The following is a 19870-nucleotide window of genomic DNA, read 5'->3' on the forward strand; positions in this document are numbered from 1 at the left end:
AGGTGAGGTGTCCCATGGTGAGGGGGAAAACCACATGGATGTCTGCATCTCGGTTGTGACTTTATGTCCACCATGTACATACAGGGACACAGAGGCCAGTATAGGGCACCAGAGCTCATGGAGTCTAAGTCTCTGGAACTTTAGTTACAGGTAGTTGTGAGCTGCCTGATTCGGGAGCTGGGGACGAAACTCAGTTCCTCTAGAAGAGGAGGGAACATGCTCAACCTCTCCAGCCTCGGGTCTCATCTTGGTCAGGTATTCCCTCTAAGAGAAGTGGTGAAGGCTATGAGGGTTCCTCCAGGGCATATCCTCCAAGTGTTTCTTCAATTAAAGTGGTTAATTAGGCCTGGGAAGATGGCTTAGTGGACAAAGAACTTTCCAGGAAAGCACAGGGAACTGGAACCTGGATCCCAGAGCTCAAATAAAATCCCTGTTAGTTATGACTCCTGCCTGTAATTCACTGCTGACAAGGCAGAGACGGTGAACGCTGGAGTTTTATTGGCATGCTCTGGGTTCACTGAGAAACCCTGACTCAGTAACTAAGGAGGAGAGCAATCAAGGGGGACTCCTGATATCATCTCAGGCCTTCACACACATGTCCATCCATCCATATATGTATAGAGAGAGTGCCCCACAAATGTGAACACCACACTCATGTGCATTAAAATGATTCATTCAATGTTTTGCTTACTACCTTGGGCTCATGCGTGTTCCAAGAGAATAGCCTCTTCTAGCGGTCAGAGACCACACTATACAGAATTGTGTGATCACGAAATAATAACCCATCACTTGACTGTTCATATGTGAATAAAGCAGCCCAGATAAATGAAGCCAATTCAGATTAGAACAACTGACTGCTAAGTTTCTCTAATAGCTGGTATTGGTGAGAAGCGATGCATTGCTGTTGATCACTTGGGGTCATTTGTTATACATCAGTAGCTAGTAACTGTTGCAGAAATTCCATGTAAGGCCCAATGAATAGAAAAGTATCAGCCATAAGAACTGAAAGGGAAGAGAGTCTAGAGGTAGATTCTTTCATTGTTGGTCAGGGGACAGATCATTTGTTGACATATATCTTTGTTTCTACAGGGAGGTGTTGGGATTTAACACTTGGATCTATGCATGCTAGGCAAGCATTTTCCCATTCATCTATATCCCCAGCCTTCCTTTCGCTTTTTTATTTTGAGACAGGTCCTCACTAACTTGCATAGGCTGGCCTTGAACTCACTTCATAGTCTGAGTAAGCCTTGGACTTGTGGTCCCTGTGACTCAAGTAGTGTGTCTCAAGTGAAGTAGGGAAGCAGGAAATTGTAGAAGATGCACTCTGAGAAGCAGGCAGTGGTCAGGATCGTGAGGACCAAGTGATCAAGCATTGAGCTATATCCCAGTGCAATCATCTCTTTTATAAGTACCATCAAATATTCACTGGATGAGTTCTACCAAAAGGCTGGGTTTTAAGAAGATTGTCTGCAATCATCCTCGCATACCTGGTTAAGTGATAAGCCCTAGAATAACTGGGGTTCTGTCTCTGCACACTAGAAGGTAAATATTATGGAGTTTGCTTTGTATACTATTGTTTCTCCAGGGGCATAATGCCTTCCTTATGGTTGAATCTTACAAACACTTGCAGAACTGAAGAAATGGAGGCCAATGAACACTCTGTCCTTGTTTGCATGCAGGTCTCTACATATATGGATATTACAATCTGCTAGCCACTGTGGAGCACTTGTCGTGTACTGAGTTGTATTATTAATACATCAAAAAATGCTAACTCAACTCGCCTACTTTTTGAGGCCAGCATATAGAGGAAATGGTACTAATATATTTTAAAAGTTGTCCTAGTTAGCATCAACTTGAAAGCCTAGAATCACCAGAAAAAAAATAAGGTTGGATAATTGTCTTTATCAGGCTGGTCTGTGGGAGATTTTTCTAACTATTAATGAAATAGGAGGGCCCAGCCACCTATGGGCGGCACCATTCTCTAGGCAGATGGACCTGGGCTATAAGAAAGTTAGCTGCACTTGAGGATGAGTGAGCCAGAAAGCAATCCAGGGAGCAGTATTCTTCTATGGTTCCTGCCTCTGGATTCCTGTTCTGATTTTCCTCAATGATGAACTGTGATAAGGAATTGGTAGTCTAATAAACTCTCTCCTCCCCAGGTTGCTTCTGGTGAGCATGTTTATCACAGCAACGGAAAGCAAGCTACAGCAAAAATCTTGTGTATATATAGCCTCTCCTTTGCAATGCATACATAGCAGCCTATTTGTTATCCAAAACATTAAGTTTATATAGATGGTTAGTAGGCATGACAAACTCAGCATATTCCTTTATCAAACTTGACATCCCCACAGCGTACTTGGTTTTCCATCAATGTTACTCGTTACTGCTAACTCTAGCCTTCCCTTGTTAGCACTAAACGTCTTTAAATCATTCTTGACTCTGCTTGCTCACACCTCATGTCCTGCCCAACAGTAAATTCTGTTGATGACTCTTTGATGACATCCCTATATTCCGAGGAACCCTGCACCCTCCTCCACTTTCATTCTCCCTGGTTGAAATCACTTTAGCTGTTCATTTTCTTACTGCGATGACCAAGTACCTCACAAAGACCATCTTAAGGAGGGGAAGATTTCTTTTATCTCCCTGTACCCTGAAGGTGCCGCTCTAGACAGGAGAACGGAGCTGCTTGCTTCCATTTTGGTGGATTAGGAAGCATAAAGATTGACCTGGAAGAGGACCAATGGGGAAACACGCAAGGTTCTCCCTCCCCCGGGGGGAGGGGGGATCCACTTCCTCCATCTAGGCCCCGCCTCCCAAATGTTTCCCTAGAGCTATGAGCTGAGAGTTAAAAGTTCAAGTACAGGAGCCTGTGTGGGACATTTTACATCCAAACCCTAGGCGTTACCTTCAGATCTCAGCTGCAGCAGCTTCCTGAGTAGCCCCTCTACTTCCTCCCGTCACCAAACCGCACTGTAGTGCGTGCATTCAGCATGTTGGTTTACGTCACACCCAAGCGAACCTTCCTATTTCACGTTCTCACAGAAAAAGACCTAGCCTTTACGGCGAGGGCTACCGAGGCTGCCCAGCGTGACCCATGCTCAGCATCGTACATCTTTCCTCTTCCCAGTTACTAACTGTGCTATCTCTGCTCTGACATGTCCGTCCCCCTACTGCCACCCCGCACCCCCCACACCCATTGATACCATCATCTCTGCCAGCTTCTTTCCAGCTATTGCCTTCCCCTATCCGATCCTATCACAGATGGTTGGAAGCCACCATGTGGTTGCTGGGAACTGGACTCAGGACCTTCAGAAAAGCAGTCAGTGCTCTTAACCTCTGAGCCATCTCTCCAGCCCCAGTTGATGTAATTCTTAGAAAAAGATTTTTTTCATTTTATTGTTTGATAATTTGATACACACATACTTTACTGGTTTGAATAAGCATGGCTCAGGGAGTGGCACTATTAGGAGGTCTGGCCTTGTTGGAGGAAGTGTGTCATTGTTAGGGTGGTCTCTGAGACTCTCCTCCAAGCTTCCTGGAAGTCAATCTTCTCCTGTTTGCCTTAAGAACAAGATATAGACCTCTTAGCTCCACTAGCACCATGCTTCCTGGCTTGATGATAATGGGCTGAACCTCTGAACCTGCAAGCTAGCCCCAATTAAATGCTGTTCTTTATAAGAGTTGTCTTGGTCATGGTATCTCTTGATAGCATTAGAAACCCTAACTATGACACACACATTTAAAAAAAAAATCTGTGTTTGGTTGTTTTGCCTGCATGTGTGTCTGTGCAACGTGTGTGTGTGTGTGTGTGTGTGTGTGTGTGTGTGTGTGTTTGTGTTTACTCACTGTGGACAAAGAGGGCATCATATTCCCAGGAAATGAAGTTACACATGGATTTTACAGCTGCCATTCGAGCACAGGGACTCAAGCCTGGGTTCTCTGACAGAGCAGCCAGTGTTTTGGCCACTGAGTGAGTGTTCTCTCCAGCCTCATAAATACATGCTTCGACCCAATCCATCCTCAGCTCTCCTCTGACTCATCCCGTATTTCCCCCTTTGCAGTTATCTTCATGGTCCTGATTTTCCATCGTGTACATCTGAGAACAGAAGGGAACGAGAGTTGGAAAATATACATAATAATGCGTTGCTTACTTGATTCCCATCCACTGTGTACTGTCCAGAGAATGGTTCCTCGTGTCCTGCAAGAGCAGTGCATGGTGGATATTGATACCATAAAAGCTCTTTCGAAACAACATGTGATTGTCGTTATTAACTTTATGTTTTTGTAGTACAGGGGATCCAGGCCAGGGTCTCACCTCTGCAGGATAGACAGATATGCCACATGGTTGCTTTGGATTATACTAAAAGCACAGTACATATGTAACTGTAGGATACATAGCCAGAGGTGAAGACTATGTACTGAAGAAGGCTGTAAAGTCATGTCACATGATAGGCAAGGCCAGTTTTGCGAGTCAGAATGCCTTGCTGCTTCCTTGTCTTTTCCTTAAAGGCAATGGGAGTCCTTGGAAGGGCTCTTAGCAGAACAAAGATGTAGTCACATTAGTGTCTAAAGATTGCCCAAACGGTTAGGAAGAAGACAGAGCAAAGAAGCTGGATTGAAAAATAGAGAACTCTGGTTGTAGAAGCCGCTGGGTTAGCATAGAGTGTCAGACTCCTGCAGAGAAATCAATGCCTGCTGGGCCTGGTTTAGAGAGCAAAATGCACAGGTTTGTGTGTTGTGTTAAAGAGATTGTTTTGTTTTGTTTTGTTTTGTTTTGTTTTGTTTTGTTTTGTTTTGTTTTGTTTTGAGACAAGGTTTCTCTGTATAGTTCTGACTGTCCTGGTACTTACTTTGTAGACCACACTGGCCTCAAACTTAGAAATCTGCCTGCCTCTGCCTTCCAAGTGCTGGGATTAAAGGCATGCACCACCACTGCCTGACTTATTTTTTTTAAAAAAAGAAATTTGTGTGTGTATGCATGTGTGTGATGTATGTATGAGTGCATGCTAGAAGTCTATGTTGGATGCTTTACTGTATTGCTCTCTACCTTTTTAAAGGTTTGGTGTGTGTGTGTGTGTGTGTGTGTGTGTGTGTATGTGAAGTCAAGAGTGTTTAAGTTTGCATGAGTAGCTGGATGAAGCCTATTTACTAAATTAATCTATATGATAATATATGAGTACACAGTGGGGGTTTAAAACAGGCGTTTCCTCTTAAGGCTTCATGGCTTTTGACCTCAGCCGTTTGCTGGTGGTGTGTTCTGTGATCTTGGTGCTGTTGGGCAGGACCATTTTAAAGCCGGATCGTCTTCAGTTTGCAGGGAGGACCTGATTGGAGCCATTGTCTGTATCACTTGTGTGCTGGTAATGGTTGCTTCAAAGAACCCTGTGGCCGTATGTTCACACCCTGTGCCCACCCGCTTGCATGCTTCTGTAATTATGTCCTAGGGGTGGGGGAGTCCTAGAAGTTTTATTTCTGGGTCAAAACAGAATCATTCTGTTTCTAGAATGGTTGTGTTAACGACATCATCAATCCGGGGTTGCCACTGTTAATTCATTTCCTGTGGATGCTTTTTAAGTATTTCAAACTCATTTAAAAACCACACTTTGTTTTATGATTAACCATCCCATTATATTCCTTGCAGTGAATTTAAACTGTTCCTTCATATCTACAGTAGTTTCCTCCAAATTAGCATTTTTCCTTTAAGAAAACATAGGTATATATAGGTGATAAGAAATTTTGTTGTTTCTTCATTAATTTTTTTTCATAAAGCACACACCATTCTGAGCTAGCTCATTATTCTATAAAGTGGGATTGGTAGCAGCCCGCAAATTAGGTCTTGGGGAATACTGAAGAGTCTTCTCTTATAAACTTCAGGTACCAACTTCTGAGGGTCCTCACTGCAAACTGGGAGGGGGAGTTGAGAGAGCATCCTCACAAGACGGAGCTTTATACCTGTCACTCACAGGCCTGGGAACAATACCTCTCCCTGGTCTCTGACACGTTTCAGGCCGGTGCTGTCTTGTCACAGGAGAATGTGCAGTTCCTGGCCATCAGGACAGAGGGAACCTATTGCTAGGCTCAGTCCTGTTTCTCCTCGCTTCCTCTCCTCTCCCTTGGTTTCCACATCATATGGGCCAATCGCATCTTCTATGGATGTTTCTGGGCGACCCCGGGAGGGCTTCAGATTTCAGCATTTTATCTGTCTTAAAGAGACAGAGGAACTGACTTTGGGAGGGTAGAGTCAGCCAGAGAGAAGGGCTTGGGAAGCCCACATGATCATCTGTAGGAGGAGTCTGTCAGCCTGGACTCTAAGCTTGTTGCCATGGTGACTGTGAAAACCGACCTAGCAGATCCAGCAAGTGGAAAAGTTGCCTGTAGTACTCCTGGACCTCTTGTGTCATTAGCAATGCTTGTGTCATTACCATGCTTGTGTCATTAGCAATGCATGCTTGGACCTTCAGACTTCTGCCAAGAATCCTAACTGAAGGAGAGTGGGAGAGTGGGAAGCCCTGTCAAAGCAAGCACTTCTTACACATGGCGGGGAGACTTTGGGGTCCTGGATTAATTAACATCTTAGGACTTCAATTTCAGAAGCGCTCCCTTAAAATTGAAGTTGATGCTGGTGAACTTGAAGTCAAAACTTCATTTGTACAGGGAAGTGGATGAGTTGTGGCTCAGTGATCCAGATGAAAGCACGCACGGTTACAACTTGATTTCTCTTTTTGGAGCAAGATGTTCAATTCTTAGGGACAGTTTGACCCTTGTATCAGTTTATGCATTGCTGGTTTAACTTTACTGGGGAAATCCTGACGTCCACGTTAACAGTTAAAAGTTGACTTCTGGCTTGTTTCCAGTAGCTTTAGGACTCTGGGTACATGTTTAAGGTCACAATTCCTGTATTGTTCCTCCCCCACCCCCCAGTAATGCAGAGGTCTTCATGTCACAAAACATTGCCAGAAGGATTCGTTGAGAAAGTGGATCCAGAAAGGTCAGCATTCTGCAACAGGTAGAGGAGTTGTTCAGAGGCTGTTAGCTGTTGGTATTTATATTCCGGATGAGGAAAACACTTGATTTGTGTGTGGGAACTTTAAACAAAAATGAGGAAGGGTAGGAGAAAAGAGACTCATTCAGGATTCCCTGCCTGGGGATGTATCTTAAAGTGAGGATGATGCTTGGGGAAGAGGAAGAGGAAGATGATGTGAATGCAGGAAAGAAATGCTGGCAAAATGAAAAACAACTGTGACCTACCCCCTTCCCCTACGTACAATGGGAACTTTTGCCTCCCAGAACCAAAGAAACATGAAAACCCCAATGCCATTCCAAAGGTTAAAGGCCAATCCTATTCACGGGAGGACCCTGTCTTCAATGGTGTCTACAGTGAGTCTGGGACAGCCATTCTAGTCTTCAGTATGGACATTAGACTTTTGGTGGGAGGGATTTAAGAAGCCTCAGGTGGGCTGGAGAGATGGTGCAGTGGTTAAGAGCACTGACTACTCTTCCAGAGGTCCTGAGTTCAATTCTCAGCAACCCCATGGTGGCTCACAACCACCTGTATTAGACTCTGATGTCCTCACCTGGTGTGTCTGAAGACAGCAACAGTGTACTCACATACATAAAATAAATACTTCTTGGAAAAGAGAAGCCTCAGGCTAACGTTTTAATATAAGTTTAGTGAAGTAGGATTTTGGCTTGCGGCAGATGAGGAAGAAGTGGAATTCTTACACGATTATCATCCCCCTCCGTTTCCCCAAGCAGAGGCTCACCTGGTAGGTCTTTATGCTCATCAAAGATGTCCCAGAGCTAAAACTCTACCATTAAGAGATTAATAAATCAAGGCTCACAACCCAGATCTGGCCCACTGTAAGAGAGGAGGCTGGGACAGTGGCTCACAAGTTAAGAGCATTTTCTGCTCTTCCAGAGGACCTGAGTTGGGTTGACAGCACCCAAGCTGTGGAGTTTACAAATGAGCTTCTCTGACATAGGTGTCCTGATGATTTTTGCGGTGGTTATTGTCTTAGCTATGTTTTTACTGCTGTGAAGAGACACCATGACCAAGGTAACTTTTATAAGGACAACATTTAATTGGGGCTGGCTTACAGGTTCAGAGGTTCAGTCCGTTATCATCAAGGTGGAAGCATGGCAGTGTGCAGGCAGGCGTGGACCTGGAGGAACTGAGAGTTCTACATTTTGCTCTGAAGGCAAACAGAAGACTGGCTTCCAGGGAGCTAGGACGAGGGTCTTAAAGCCCAATTCCACAGTGACACACCTACTCCAACACAGCCGAACCTACTCCAACTAGGCCACACCCCCTATTACATCCACTCCCTGGGCCATGCATATTCAAACCATCACATTCATCTTCTTCCAACGTGAGATCTCAGGTCATCTGTTAACGTCTGGCAGTGTGAATGAGTCCCTTTTATAGTTGTGACCAAGGCGCCTCTGAGAACATCACAGAATGGTTGATCTTGATCAACCAAGTCCCGACCTGTCAGTCATCTCCCAGAAGCTTTTAGAGCTGGCAGCCACGTGTCCAGTGTGCTAGCCCGTGAGGCACACTTTATATTCTGTCCATAACATAGTGATTCCCATTTTTTCCTCTTGGAGAACCTTGGCAATATCTGCTGACAACTTTGGTTGTTGACTGGGGGTAACGGGCCACTGTGGCATTTAATAGATGTAGCCTAGAGATGCTAGTGAGTATCTTACATGGAACAGACTATTACATTATTAAAAATAAATAAATGTAATAAGAGGTCCACACTGAAGCAGAGGCAGGAAGATTGTCCATGAGTTTGAAGGCAGCGGGGTGGGGGTGGGGGGTGGGGTTGGGGGCGGTGCATGGTGAGAACCCTCAACCCAATACCTTAAGCATTAGATCTCAATCTCAACATGAAATCTCTCTGACACCAAATTCTCTGTGGAGATTACATTTATCAGTAACTACTAACTGTTGATGGCAGTGAATCCTCTCGGGTGAATGTCACACTCTCGAGGGATAACGAGAGCAGCAGTTGGAGATTCAACTTTTCGATGCCAGCATTGTATTCCACCTTCAAGGTGTGTCTCTGGAATTCAGGATGGTAGCCAACATATGTCAAATACCATGGAATGGCCCGTGTTGGAAATCTCCCACTGCATAGTCTCATCACTACTGAAGAATTTTCTTTTTATAAAACTTGGTGTATTTATTTATTTGTTTGTATGTTTGTTTGTTTATTCATCCATTTATTCATCCATCTATCCACCCATCTATCCATCCATCCATCCATCCATTCATTCAATGGGTGAAGTGTAGCCTACACAAGAGGAAACCTTGCAGGACCGGGTTTTCTTCTCCTATCACATGGGTCCCAGAGGTCAACCTTAGGTCATTAGACTTTGCAGCAAGGGATTTTATTCAATGAGCCATCCTGTCAGCACCAACCTATCATGGAAAATCCCATGTCATCAGTCCCAGGCAAGGGTCATGGCACCGTCTGCAAGAGCATTAGAAATAACTGCTGGCCTTGGCCTGGAATTAAAAAGTCAGTACGTGGTGAGCTCACCGAAGGGTAAATTAACATGATCTCACCACCATGGGTTCTGATCAGCAGACGTTGTCTAATCTCTAGGACTCTGCGTGGTTAAGGGTTCTCATGAGTGAGACTGGGCCACACTTGGAGCCACTGAGGGACAATGGAGTGCAAAGAAAGGCTCTGGAGTGCCCTCACCTTGGTGACGTGTACTGGTTAGTTACGTATCAGGTATGGGCAGGGTAGAATTTGTTATTCCAATCTAGTCTTTCTCATTCCATAGGCAGACGGTCCTTGTTTCCTGAATGACAAATGGGCTATTTTAGAGCTGCATTGAACTGTTTTTTTTTTTTTTAAGATTTCATTTGTTAAAAATTATGTGTATGTATGTGTTGGGTATGTGTGAGTGGGTGCAGTTCTTAAGACGGCCAGAAGAGGGCAGTAGATCCCTTGGGGCTGGAGTGATAGGCTGTTGTGAGCCTTCTGAGATGGGTGCTGGGAACTGAACTCAGGTCCTCTGTAAGAGCAGCAGAAGCTGGTTAACCTCTGAGCTGTTTCTCCAGCCCCTGTGTATGACTTGTGGAGCATCATTGGTGCTGTTAGATCGCTATAATGCTGTACTTTTGTGCCTTTAGTGTTTAATAAAATGAAGAGAGGGGCACAGAGCAAGAGACAAAGTTTTCCCTAACCTTCACACCAAAGGGTCAAAGACAGTGCTCTCACCAGATGATCTGAAAACGATGCATCTTTCTCTTGCGTGCAACAGTCTTTGGAAGGGAGCCAGGCAAATTCTGGTCTGACTGAGGAGAAAATGAGCAGACCTCCAAAGTTAAACGTGCTCTCATTAAAAAAAGGAGTGTGTCTGAAAAGTGGAGACAGACTTAGGAAATTGAAAATATCCTTCCTTACTGAAAGCATCTTTTTCTTGCAGCAGGAGTATTTATTATTCATTCAGTTATTTATTTACACACCCTCTAGAATGTTCAGTTTCTGGGTGCATTTCAGAGGCATGTGCAAAAACCAGGAGTTTTCCAATAACAGGAAGATAGTGAGAAACCCTCTGCACACAGTTGATGTGAACGAGTGAGTGACAGTCATTGCTGGCTCTGTAACCGCAGTCCTTGGTGGCTGTACAATATGAGCGAGCCAGTGGACTCTTCAGACAGAGTAGATGTTAATCCTGCCCACAATGTAGAATGCTAATTTTCATGCATGGCTCTCCACCCTGAAGAGGACTTTTTGTGCACAAATCGTACCTGCTGCTTTACCTTGTCTTCATAAGGTTATTTAGTATTTTAGTAGACTGTGATTTAATGACCAGAAATGGAAGGTGCAGGGGTGAGGGAAGGGGAAGACTGAAGAAGAATATAGACAACAGCCATTAGATTTAGATTGGGCTATAAACATTCTTACGTTTTTTTTTTTTCTTTGTGTGTGTAACAATCAAACATTTTGTTTTGATCCCAGGTCTCACTCTGTAGCCCCATTGGCCTGGAACTCCCTATTATAGACCAGGTTGGCCTCGAACTCATAGAGATCTGCCTGCCTCTGTCTCCCAAGTGCTGGGATCAAAGGTGTGTTTTTTAGGGTGCCTGGCAGCATTTATTCTTGACATAATTGTAGATGTTCTTTTAGTTGTAGATTTATACTATCCAAAGGCCCTTTACCCTTTACATAGCTTCCCTGGAAATAAACTCTTCCCAAAATCCAGAGGAATATAAACAAGGCACTGACATCGATACAATCAAATTACAGGATGGTCCCTTAAGATCAGAGCCCCAGAGACCCTACAGAGCCACTCGCGTTTCCCTTCACTTCTTGTGTCTACTGCCAACCACCATTGCAGCTGCTCCCTGGCTCTTTTGTAGGGTCAAGAATATGGCCAGAGATGTAGTCTGCTGGTAGGACATTTGCCTAGAATGCATGGGGTTTGGAGTTCCATCTGACTGTAACGTGTTAGTAGGACATGTGTTTTCTCTGTGTGGGTATATAATGTGTATGAGCACATGTGTGTCCGAGTGTGTCTGAAGCCAGAGGATAGAGTTAGCTACTCTGATCTGTCTCTGCCTTATGCTCTTGAAGAAGAGTCTTTGACTGAGCTCTGTGTGAGGCATGAAGCAGCAAGCTCCAGCCATTCTCCTGTCTTCACTCCCAATAGCACTGGGATTACAGGGGCACACCCCACATTTTACATGGATGCTGAGGATTTGAACTCAGGCTTTGCCTTGACCATGTGAAAATGTTCTTGTTCAGTGCCCCACCTTCCCAGCATGCTTTGTTTTGTTTGTTCAGTCTCATTCTCTGGAAATATACCCAAGTTGTTACCCACAGCAGCAAGTCATTCTTTCTATCGCTAAGTAGTATTCCAGATGTAGTGCTGCCTGCTGAAGTCCATGGGGTTCTTCCTAGATTTCGGCTGTTCTAAAAAAAACTGCTGTGGATGTACAATATAGCTTATTTTTATGAATATTAGTGTAATTCTGTATAATGTATTCCTAAGAGTGCAAAATAAATAAGTAATGTAGTCGTCTTAGCTAGGGTTTTATTGCTGTGAAGAGACACCATGACCTAGGCAATTTTTATAAAGGCAAACATTTAATTGAGGCTGGCTAACAGTTTGTGCACACACACACACACACACACACACACACACACACACACACACGGTAAATAAATCATGCAGTAAGAGTGCAGGCGTTGGTCATACACTACCTGTAGCTTTTAAAGACAACACCACCTTCTTTTACAGAGTGGCTAAGGCATTTTTAACTCATTTCGAACATCAGTGGTGTGTCGCTGAAGCAAAATCTCCGCATTTCGTTGAGGATTTGATGGTGATGTCTTTGCTGTCTGTTATTGTCATCACCACCATCTTATTTCAGTCCGATGGGTGTGCAGTGGTTGACAGCCCGTTGCTCTTGCAGCTCACCCCACCCCCACCCCACATTCATAAAGACGTGAACAGCTGCTGACGTGCTTCTGAGCTGGCTGAGTATCTCCTCCGATGACATCTTCATATGTCCTCTCATCATCTGGCTTTGGTCTTTGTGTCACTAGGTCACTGGCCGTTTCCTGGTTGAGCAGAGAATTATTGATCTTTTCCAGGCAAGGTCCTTGGTCAATGGTATGGTATGCACATGTTTTCTCTCCATCTCCAGCTCTTGTTTCTGTCCTTTAAACAGGCTTTCTCACAGAGCAGTTTTAATTTTGACCAAGTCTTCGATCTTGGTGTGCTCTGGGCTTCTGACATCAAACCCTCTGCACAGACCTGGGTCCCCAAGAACTGGAGTTTTGTAAAAAATTTAAGCTAGAAATATGGCTCACAACTGTCTGTAACTCCAGCTCCAGTGGTTCAAGACCCCCTACTCCCTGCATCCTCTGATGACACAGCACACATGTGGTATATAATGATATACACGCATACGTATATAATCATATGCATTCATACATATAAACAGAACTAAATTACTTCAAAAGCTTATACTTCTATTTGTAAGTCTGCTCTCAGTTACTTTCTGTATAACGCACATGTTTTAGTGCTTAAGTCAATATGAGAACCTCTCTCCCTCTCCCCTGCCTGTACTTTCTTCCTTCCCTCTCTCTCTCTCTCTCTCTCTCCCTGTGGATGTCCACTTGCCATTCGTTGAGAGATTATTTTACTCGACTGAGTTGCTGTTCCAGTTTGTGTTCATGTTCTTATATTCCTTGAAAGAGTCAGTGCAAGATGCAAGACGAAAGCTGATAAAACTGACTTTTGCTGTATTTCTGACTTCTGGAATAACAAAATTCCGAGGTCGAGAGGATGAGGGTGGCCCAGGCAGCCAAGCACTCTCTCTGCAAGGGCACCAACATGATGTCCCCCCACCGATTCCTGGCCGAGCTGAAAATTTTGAGGTGACCCCATCCTAACCATTAGAGGTGTATTGCTTAAGCAAATTCTTCACATCCTGGGCTCACACATGTGCTTGCAATCACAGTGTCAGAGAGGCAGAGGCAGGAAGGTCGTGAGACTCATTGGCTCTCCAATCTAGCCGGATATGTGAGTCTCAAAGAAAGTGCCTAATACCAAAGGTTGCCATGCGGCCTCCACAATTTGCACACCCATGCCTGCGTGCACATGTTAAAATATAAGTCCATTTATATTTTATTTAACTCTATTTTATCAAGCAGATAACTCCCCCAGACCCATTCTTGTGACCCACAGAAAGCATCGTTAAGAGCCTGATGTTTTGTTTGACCCTTTTCATGTATTTTTAACACCATGATGATCGTGACTTTGAACTTTTATTTTGTCACTCCTGTAACATGTGGTTCGAGTGAGCTACCAAGGACATCTGCTCCTAGGTTGCATGTGAATGACAAGCGTGGCGTAATTTGCTATCAAACAGCATGTATCACGTCTACATGGATGGGGTTTCTAATGCAATGACAATGCATTTTCTTACAGGTGTATAACATGCATTCCATGTGAGAGAAGTATATCACATGTCATAATATGTACCACACTTGCATGAATAGTACAACTGCCTCCATTTTAAACATCTTTCATCTCATGACTGTTCCATATATGTATATAATGTGCCTTGACCATATCTGTCCCAAGCCCCTCCCATTTCCCATGACTCCCTACAGGATATTCCTCCCCCAACTTTCATGGCCCCTCCTCATTTTTGTAACTCTCTGAGGGCAATTACTGCTGTAAACGAGACTATTGACAGGTCTTGCTGGCTTGATCTTGGGCAGGTCTTGTGAGTAGCCATGTTGTGTCCAGAGGACAGCACTTGACAGCAGTCCTCCCACCCACTCTAACAGTTTTTCCGTCCCCTCTTCCACGTTGTTGCCTGAGCCCTGTTGGGGCAGGGTGATTGATAGGGATGGCTTGTTAGGGCCAGGAACTCAATCATCTCTTCTTCTCAGCCCTTTGATTGGTTACGAGTCTTGCACTGCAGTTACAGCCGAGAGACCCAGATCTATCACTATATCACTATATCACTATAAACACTTAGAAGCGCCTTGACACCGCGATTGTTTAGGTTCCTCCCTAGAGGCCAATATGCTTAGCTTTAGTCCCATCAAGCTGTCTAGATGAGCAAGGTGGGCTAAAGAATCCATAATAGAAGCAAGGTAACGTTGCCACTCCTTATTGCTGAAGATTGAGTCATTTCTAATTTTTGTTGTTATAACTAATAACATCCTACTGTCTACCCAGTGGCATCAGACACTTGTTAGATCCGATATTCTCACCTAAGCTTCAGAAAAGAGTGGATATATTTCTTTATCCCACCCAAAATGAGACACATATCGAGTCCCTGGGACGGTGGACAGAAGGTGGATATCAGGATCTAGACAGTGGCAAGATAGATGCTTTATTCATCTGCCAGGCACTGGTAGATTTTTATTTCTGGAACTTTCCCCTGAAATATAATAGACATCCCATATCAAAACATAGGGAAATTGGCCTTAGCGTACTTACTTACTTTGATTCCAGTAATTGTCTGAAATATATAGTTTGACCATTTTTCCCACACACTCTTCTTACCTTCCCAAACCAACATTCATTTCGAGCGCATGAATATTCCACAGGCAAAAAAGGGCAGTGGTGGCGCACGCCTTTAATCCTAGCACTTGGGAGGCAGAGGCAGGCGGATTTCTTAGTTCGAGGCCAGCCTGGTCTACAGAGTGAGTTCCAGGACAGCCAGGGCTACAGAGAAACTCTGTCTTGAAAAACCAAAACAAAAAACAAAAAACAAAACAAAACAAAACACCAAACAGAAAATGTTAAGTGCAGCTGTCAGGAGGAGTCGAGTCTGGGGATGCTGAACCGATGTTGCATTTCCTTCTAGATTTATCAACGATGCTGGTTAGTGTTCAAGAAAGCTTCGAGCAAGGGTCCAAAGAGACTGGAGAAGTTCTCAGATGAACGGGCCGCGTACTTCAGGTGTTACCACAAGGTAAGAGCCCACGCTATCCCTCTTTAGACGGTGGCTTGGAAGGAGGTAGCTTGAACTTACTGGGAAAGCACACCCAAATTACTGACAAAGATTGTTACCGTGTTTGTTATATGAGCAAAATATCTGTAATGTAATATATTTACTCGATACTCGGTTTTTAAAGCTGTTCCTGTGGTTTTCTGGTTCTTTAAAATGGTTTTTTCTTTGTTCTCGAGAATTTTGTGCTTGCAGCCAATGAAACATGCTCATACCTGCTTAGCGCTCTAACGGTGGCGTGATCCTGGGAGAGAGGGGCCTAAAACGGCAGCAGACTGAAGTCTCATACAAGAGCCAGCTTTATTTAGAGCATCTGACGATTTATACTCCATGAGTTAGGGAGAGTCACATGAGTAAAGTGCTCAGTTGCAAGGGCAGTCCACATGTGGAAAAGCGCGGATTCCCATAGAGGCGTATGAATCACAACAGCTAAAGTAAAATCTGTCCTACCCAATGCATGTGGGAGGGGCACGAAAACACAACCCAAGAACAATTCTTGCTTTGAAGAAATGGAGGTCACAAGATGCTTGGCTTGCTCTCTTGGGGCTTCCTCATAAGCACCCAGGATTCGCACATTATTGCGTTTTTGGACAGTGTTCTGACAATATCTACCCCCCCCCATTTCCCTGTCCAACTCCCCTATGTTGTGTAGAACACACCACCCTCATTTTACATCTTTCTTTTTTTTTTTAACTAACCCATAAATCCATTGAATGCTACCCCATATGCTGATGGTGAGGAACCACCCACTGGAGCATAGCAAACTGGGTCTGGGCTTCTTTGCCCTTTAGAATTTTGTGTAAAACCAGTAGAGATCTGTCAGTACAGAAACCTGGCTCTCTTTTCCGTGCAGTTCTTACACAGGCCCTGTGGTGTCTTCCTTGTGCATGTTCATGCAGTGTTGGAAAACAGTCGTGTACCACGGAACCCTTGTATAAGCGCTAAGGCCAAGCCCTCTGACCCCAATCTGCAGGACTGGTACCCAGTCAAACGCATCCAGATTCACTGGTTGCATACTGGTTTCTGCAGAAAACAATGCTAAAGGCATGACTTGATTTGCTTGTTTGGGAGGCCTTACCTTCCAAGGTAGCTTCAAAGACCCAAAGCAGTATTTGGTTCCTAAGTCATACAAATAATATAGAGTTGAGATCTCTGTTAAAAGTATGGTGGTTCTCAGCTTGTCGTGGGCATCTCTCTGCAGTCCTCTCATCTCCCAGGTCCTTGCGACCTTTGTGGAAAGAATTCAAATGAGTCAAAGTATATCGAAGAAGACAGACATGATTTATTTCAGAGTAAAGAGAGACACTCTCAAAGGTTAAGAGTAGACAATGGCCAGAGGGGCCAGGATGATCTATGTTGTACACAGGGTTTGTACTATTCCTGAAACACACAGGACAGTCAGCGTTCCCCTATGGATGCTTTCCCCCACAGGGGATTAGATTGGTAGTGCATATGGGTTAACTCTTTAGGGAGACACAACAGTATGCTTTCGCCCTTTATGGTAAAGTCTTCACTAGGCAGTACTACTGTGACCTTCCCCTTCATTCTGAAGTCATGTCTCTGCCCAGAGTCAGAGATGAGGCAAGCTCCCCCTCTGTTGACCATGACCAGAGGTCTGCAACTTCAATTCCTGGTTTTCTAAGATGTTGATTAAGAGGGGTAGGGTGTGTACCCCCACAGACCTCCAAATCGTTCAGTGCCTGTTACCTAGCGCTCTCTTCTCTTCAGAACCTCATCCAGCCCTCCTACTTTACAATTCTTTACCATCTGAGCATCATGTGTGGCTACCCAGGCACCTCTGGGTAAAGCTCAAGGTATTTCCAGAAATAGTTCATTCTTCATGAGCCCTATACCACCTTCCTGGGTACTGGAAAACAAAAGGAAACGGGAGAGTAAGAGTTTGTAATTGCTGGGAGATATGAATGCACCCAACAGAAGGAAGAGAAGTGAGGACTGCTTTGTAGGTCTTTCTGATTCTATCCATCAGCTCATGGTGAAGGAAGACTGCTTGTTTGAAGCATGTGGAGGCTCCAGAGACTTCCCACAGCCCCTCCCGACACTTCTGGGAAGCAGGGGCCTGGACTGGCTCTTGCTGGCCCACTGGGATTGGTATGACATCACTTCCCTCAGGCAAATCCTCACAGTGACTGTGGGAGCTCAGCACCTGAGTTCCCATGGTCTGGGCAGTGTCACAGCTCAGTGTTCACAGTCTCATCTTACCCTGCCCTGGGGCTCCTAGTGCCCTAGAGTCTTTCCACGACGCCACCCTTGTATTCCCCTTTGATGGGCACACGCCCACACAGCTCACTTCTTAGTTCAGTGACTATTCAAATTCCTCGTAGGTAGTACTTTCCCTTAGCCCTTTTATTTAGAGTGGAACCCACTAAGCGGCTCCCTTCTGGTCTCCTTTCCTAGTTTCCTTAGCACTTGCTACTGTGAATGCTCTCACCTGGTGCTTCCCAGTGTCTCCTCCTCCCACAAAAAACAAACTCCACAGGTTTTGCATGAATAGATTCGGGAGTCTCTATGAATTATAAGTGCCTAACACAGAGTAGACAACTTAGTACTTCCTAAGGATTAAGAATAAAAATTTCCAAAGAGCCATCTGAAATGAGGAAAAGGAATTGGAAGACGTTGGTCATGGTGAGCGGACCTGGAAGTGCCAGGACTTGGGGATTTTAGGGAAAGTTTAGGACAGATTCAAACTCTACACCTGCAATGGGCTGAAGAGAGCCCTTTGACCAGGAGGAAGCCAAGGACACCCTCCTTGCCCTACTTTGGATTTCTACCTGCTGGCTTGCGGATTTAATATGCAGATCTTTGGGGAACTCGGTACATTGGTTTCTCTTTCATCTGCAATCATCATTAACCAAGGTTCAAAGCCCTGGCATGAAGGAGGAATTATCTCTATTAAGCCTCCAAGCCCTTGACGGGCTACCAGCTTTTATTCTTTCTCTTTACTCTCTCAAATCTGATGTGTTCAATATTAATCTCTTGGGGGGCACAGAAGTAATTCCAAGATGTGCAATTTTTTTATCTAAATACTGTGTAATTTATGAGTTTCGATCATAAAATACCAAGGTTATAAGTAGCATGCTGTGACCAGATTTCAGAATGTATTCCAGAATAAAGAGATTTCTAGAAGACACCGGGAAATACATATTATGCTCTTTGATCCCCAGAGCCATGGCATGGGGTCTGAGGACCCATCTTTCTGGTAGGAACGCCTGCTTTGTGGATCTGAATCCTTTCTGGAGTTTTAACATAAAAGTTGAGGGGAGAACTTTAAAACTTTGTACATGGTTCACTGAGCACACTGCTAAAGGTGTTATTGCTCCTGGGCAAAAACGGAAAGTAGATATAAGAATACAAGATGCAATAGGAAAAAATAATTTTTTTCACTTCTTAGTCTCCACCCTGAAGTTCCTCCCCTCAAGGCCCCTGAGCTGTCAGGGATGCCATGAAACTGACTAATCTTAATTTAGCAATGATAGGGCTCCAATGGCATTAGTTCTCTCTGCCTTCTTCTGAAATGCAGGCCCCCTGACTTCCTTCCAGAAGGCAAGTGGCTGGCATTGAGCAGGAGGTTCGGTTTCTTGACCTGCTTTGCTTTGTGGGGAATGGGTGAGGGTCAGGACACACTCCAGGGTGGAAGGGACAGCTCAGCTGCTTGGTTGGGAGGCCTGGGTTCTGCCCTGGCTTTGCCAATTATTCTCTTATGTAGCTGTTAACTGCTCTCCTCCCCTCCTCCCCCTCCTCCATCTCTCTTTCCTCCTTCTTTCCCCTCCCCCTACTCCCTCCCCTCCCCTCCCCTGCCTTCTCTCCCCTCCTCTCTTTTCCTCCGTCCCTCCTTTCCTTCCTCCCCTCTCTTCTTCTTCTCCCCTTCCCCTCCTCATCACTCTTTCTTATTCCTTCTTTGCTTCCTTCCTTCCTCCCTCCCTCCCTCCCTCCCTCCCTCCCTCCCTCCTTCCCTCCCTCCCTTTCTTCCTTCCTTCCTCCTCCCCATCTCTCTCTTTCTTTCCTCCTTCCCTCCCCTCTCCCTCTCTACTCCTCCTATATTCCCCCCATCTTCTCCTCCTCTCCTTTTATTCCAAGCATTTCCTAGAACAAATAAATTCCCTTCTGACAAAACCCACCAGGAACACGATTCCTGTATATGCACCCTCATTTATCAGTGTCCACCATGCCCCTAATGCGATAGCAGTGAACAGCAAGGGGTCACTGTTCCACTGCAGCGTGCGCGCATGTGCGAACACACACACACACACACACACACACACACACACACACATACATACACACACACACACACACACACACACACACACACACACACACCACACACACACACATACACACACACACACA

The 19870-nt window shown here is 44.8% G+C and overlaps 1 protein-coding gene across 2 annotated transcripts in view; it reads left to right on the forward strand.

Moving 5' to 3' along the window:
- The window catches only part of Dok5 (docking protein 5), a 147969-nt gene that overhangs the window by 53685 nt on the left and 74414 nt on the right, over positions 1-19870 (forward strand). For both annotated transcript variants that reach the window (NM_029761.4, NM_001163686.1), the window contains exon 2: positions 15359-15466. In NM_029761.4, the coding sequence (NP_084037.3) occupies positions 15359-15466 (108 nt within the window). The remainder of the gene's footprint in view (positions 1-15358; positions 15467-19870) is intronic.

Source organism: Mus musculus, chromosome 2 (assembly GCF_000001635.26).
Source record: "Mus musculus strain C57BL/6J chromosome 2, GRCm38.p6 C57BL/6J".
Classification (NCBI taxonomy): Eukaryota; Metazoa; Chordata; class Mammalia; order Rodentia; family Muridae; genus Mus; species Mus musculus.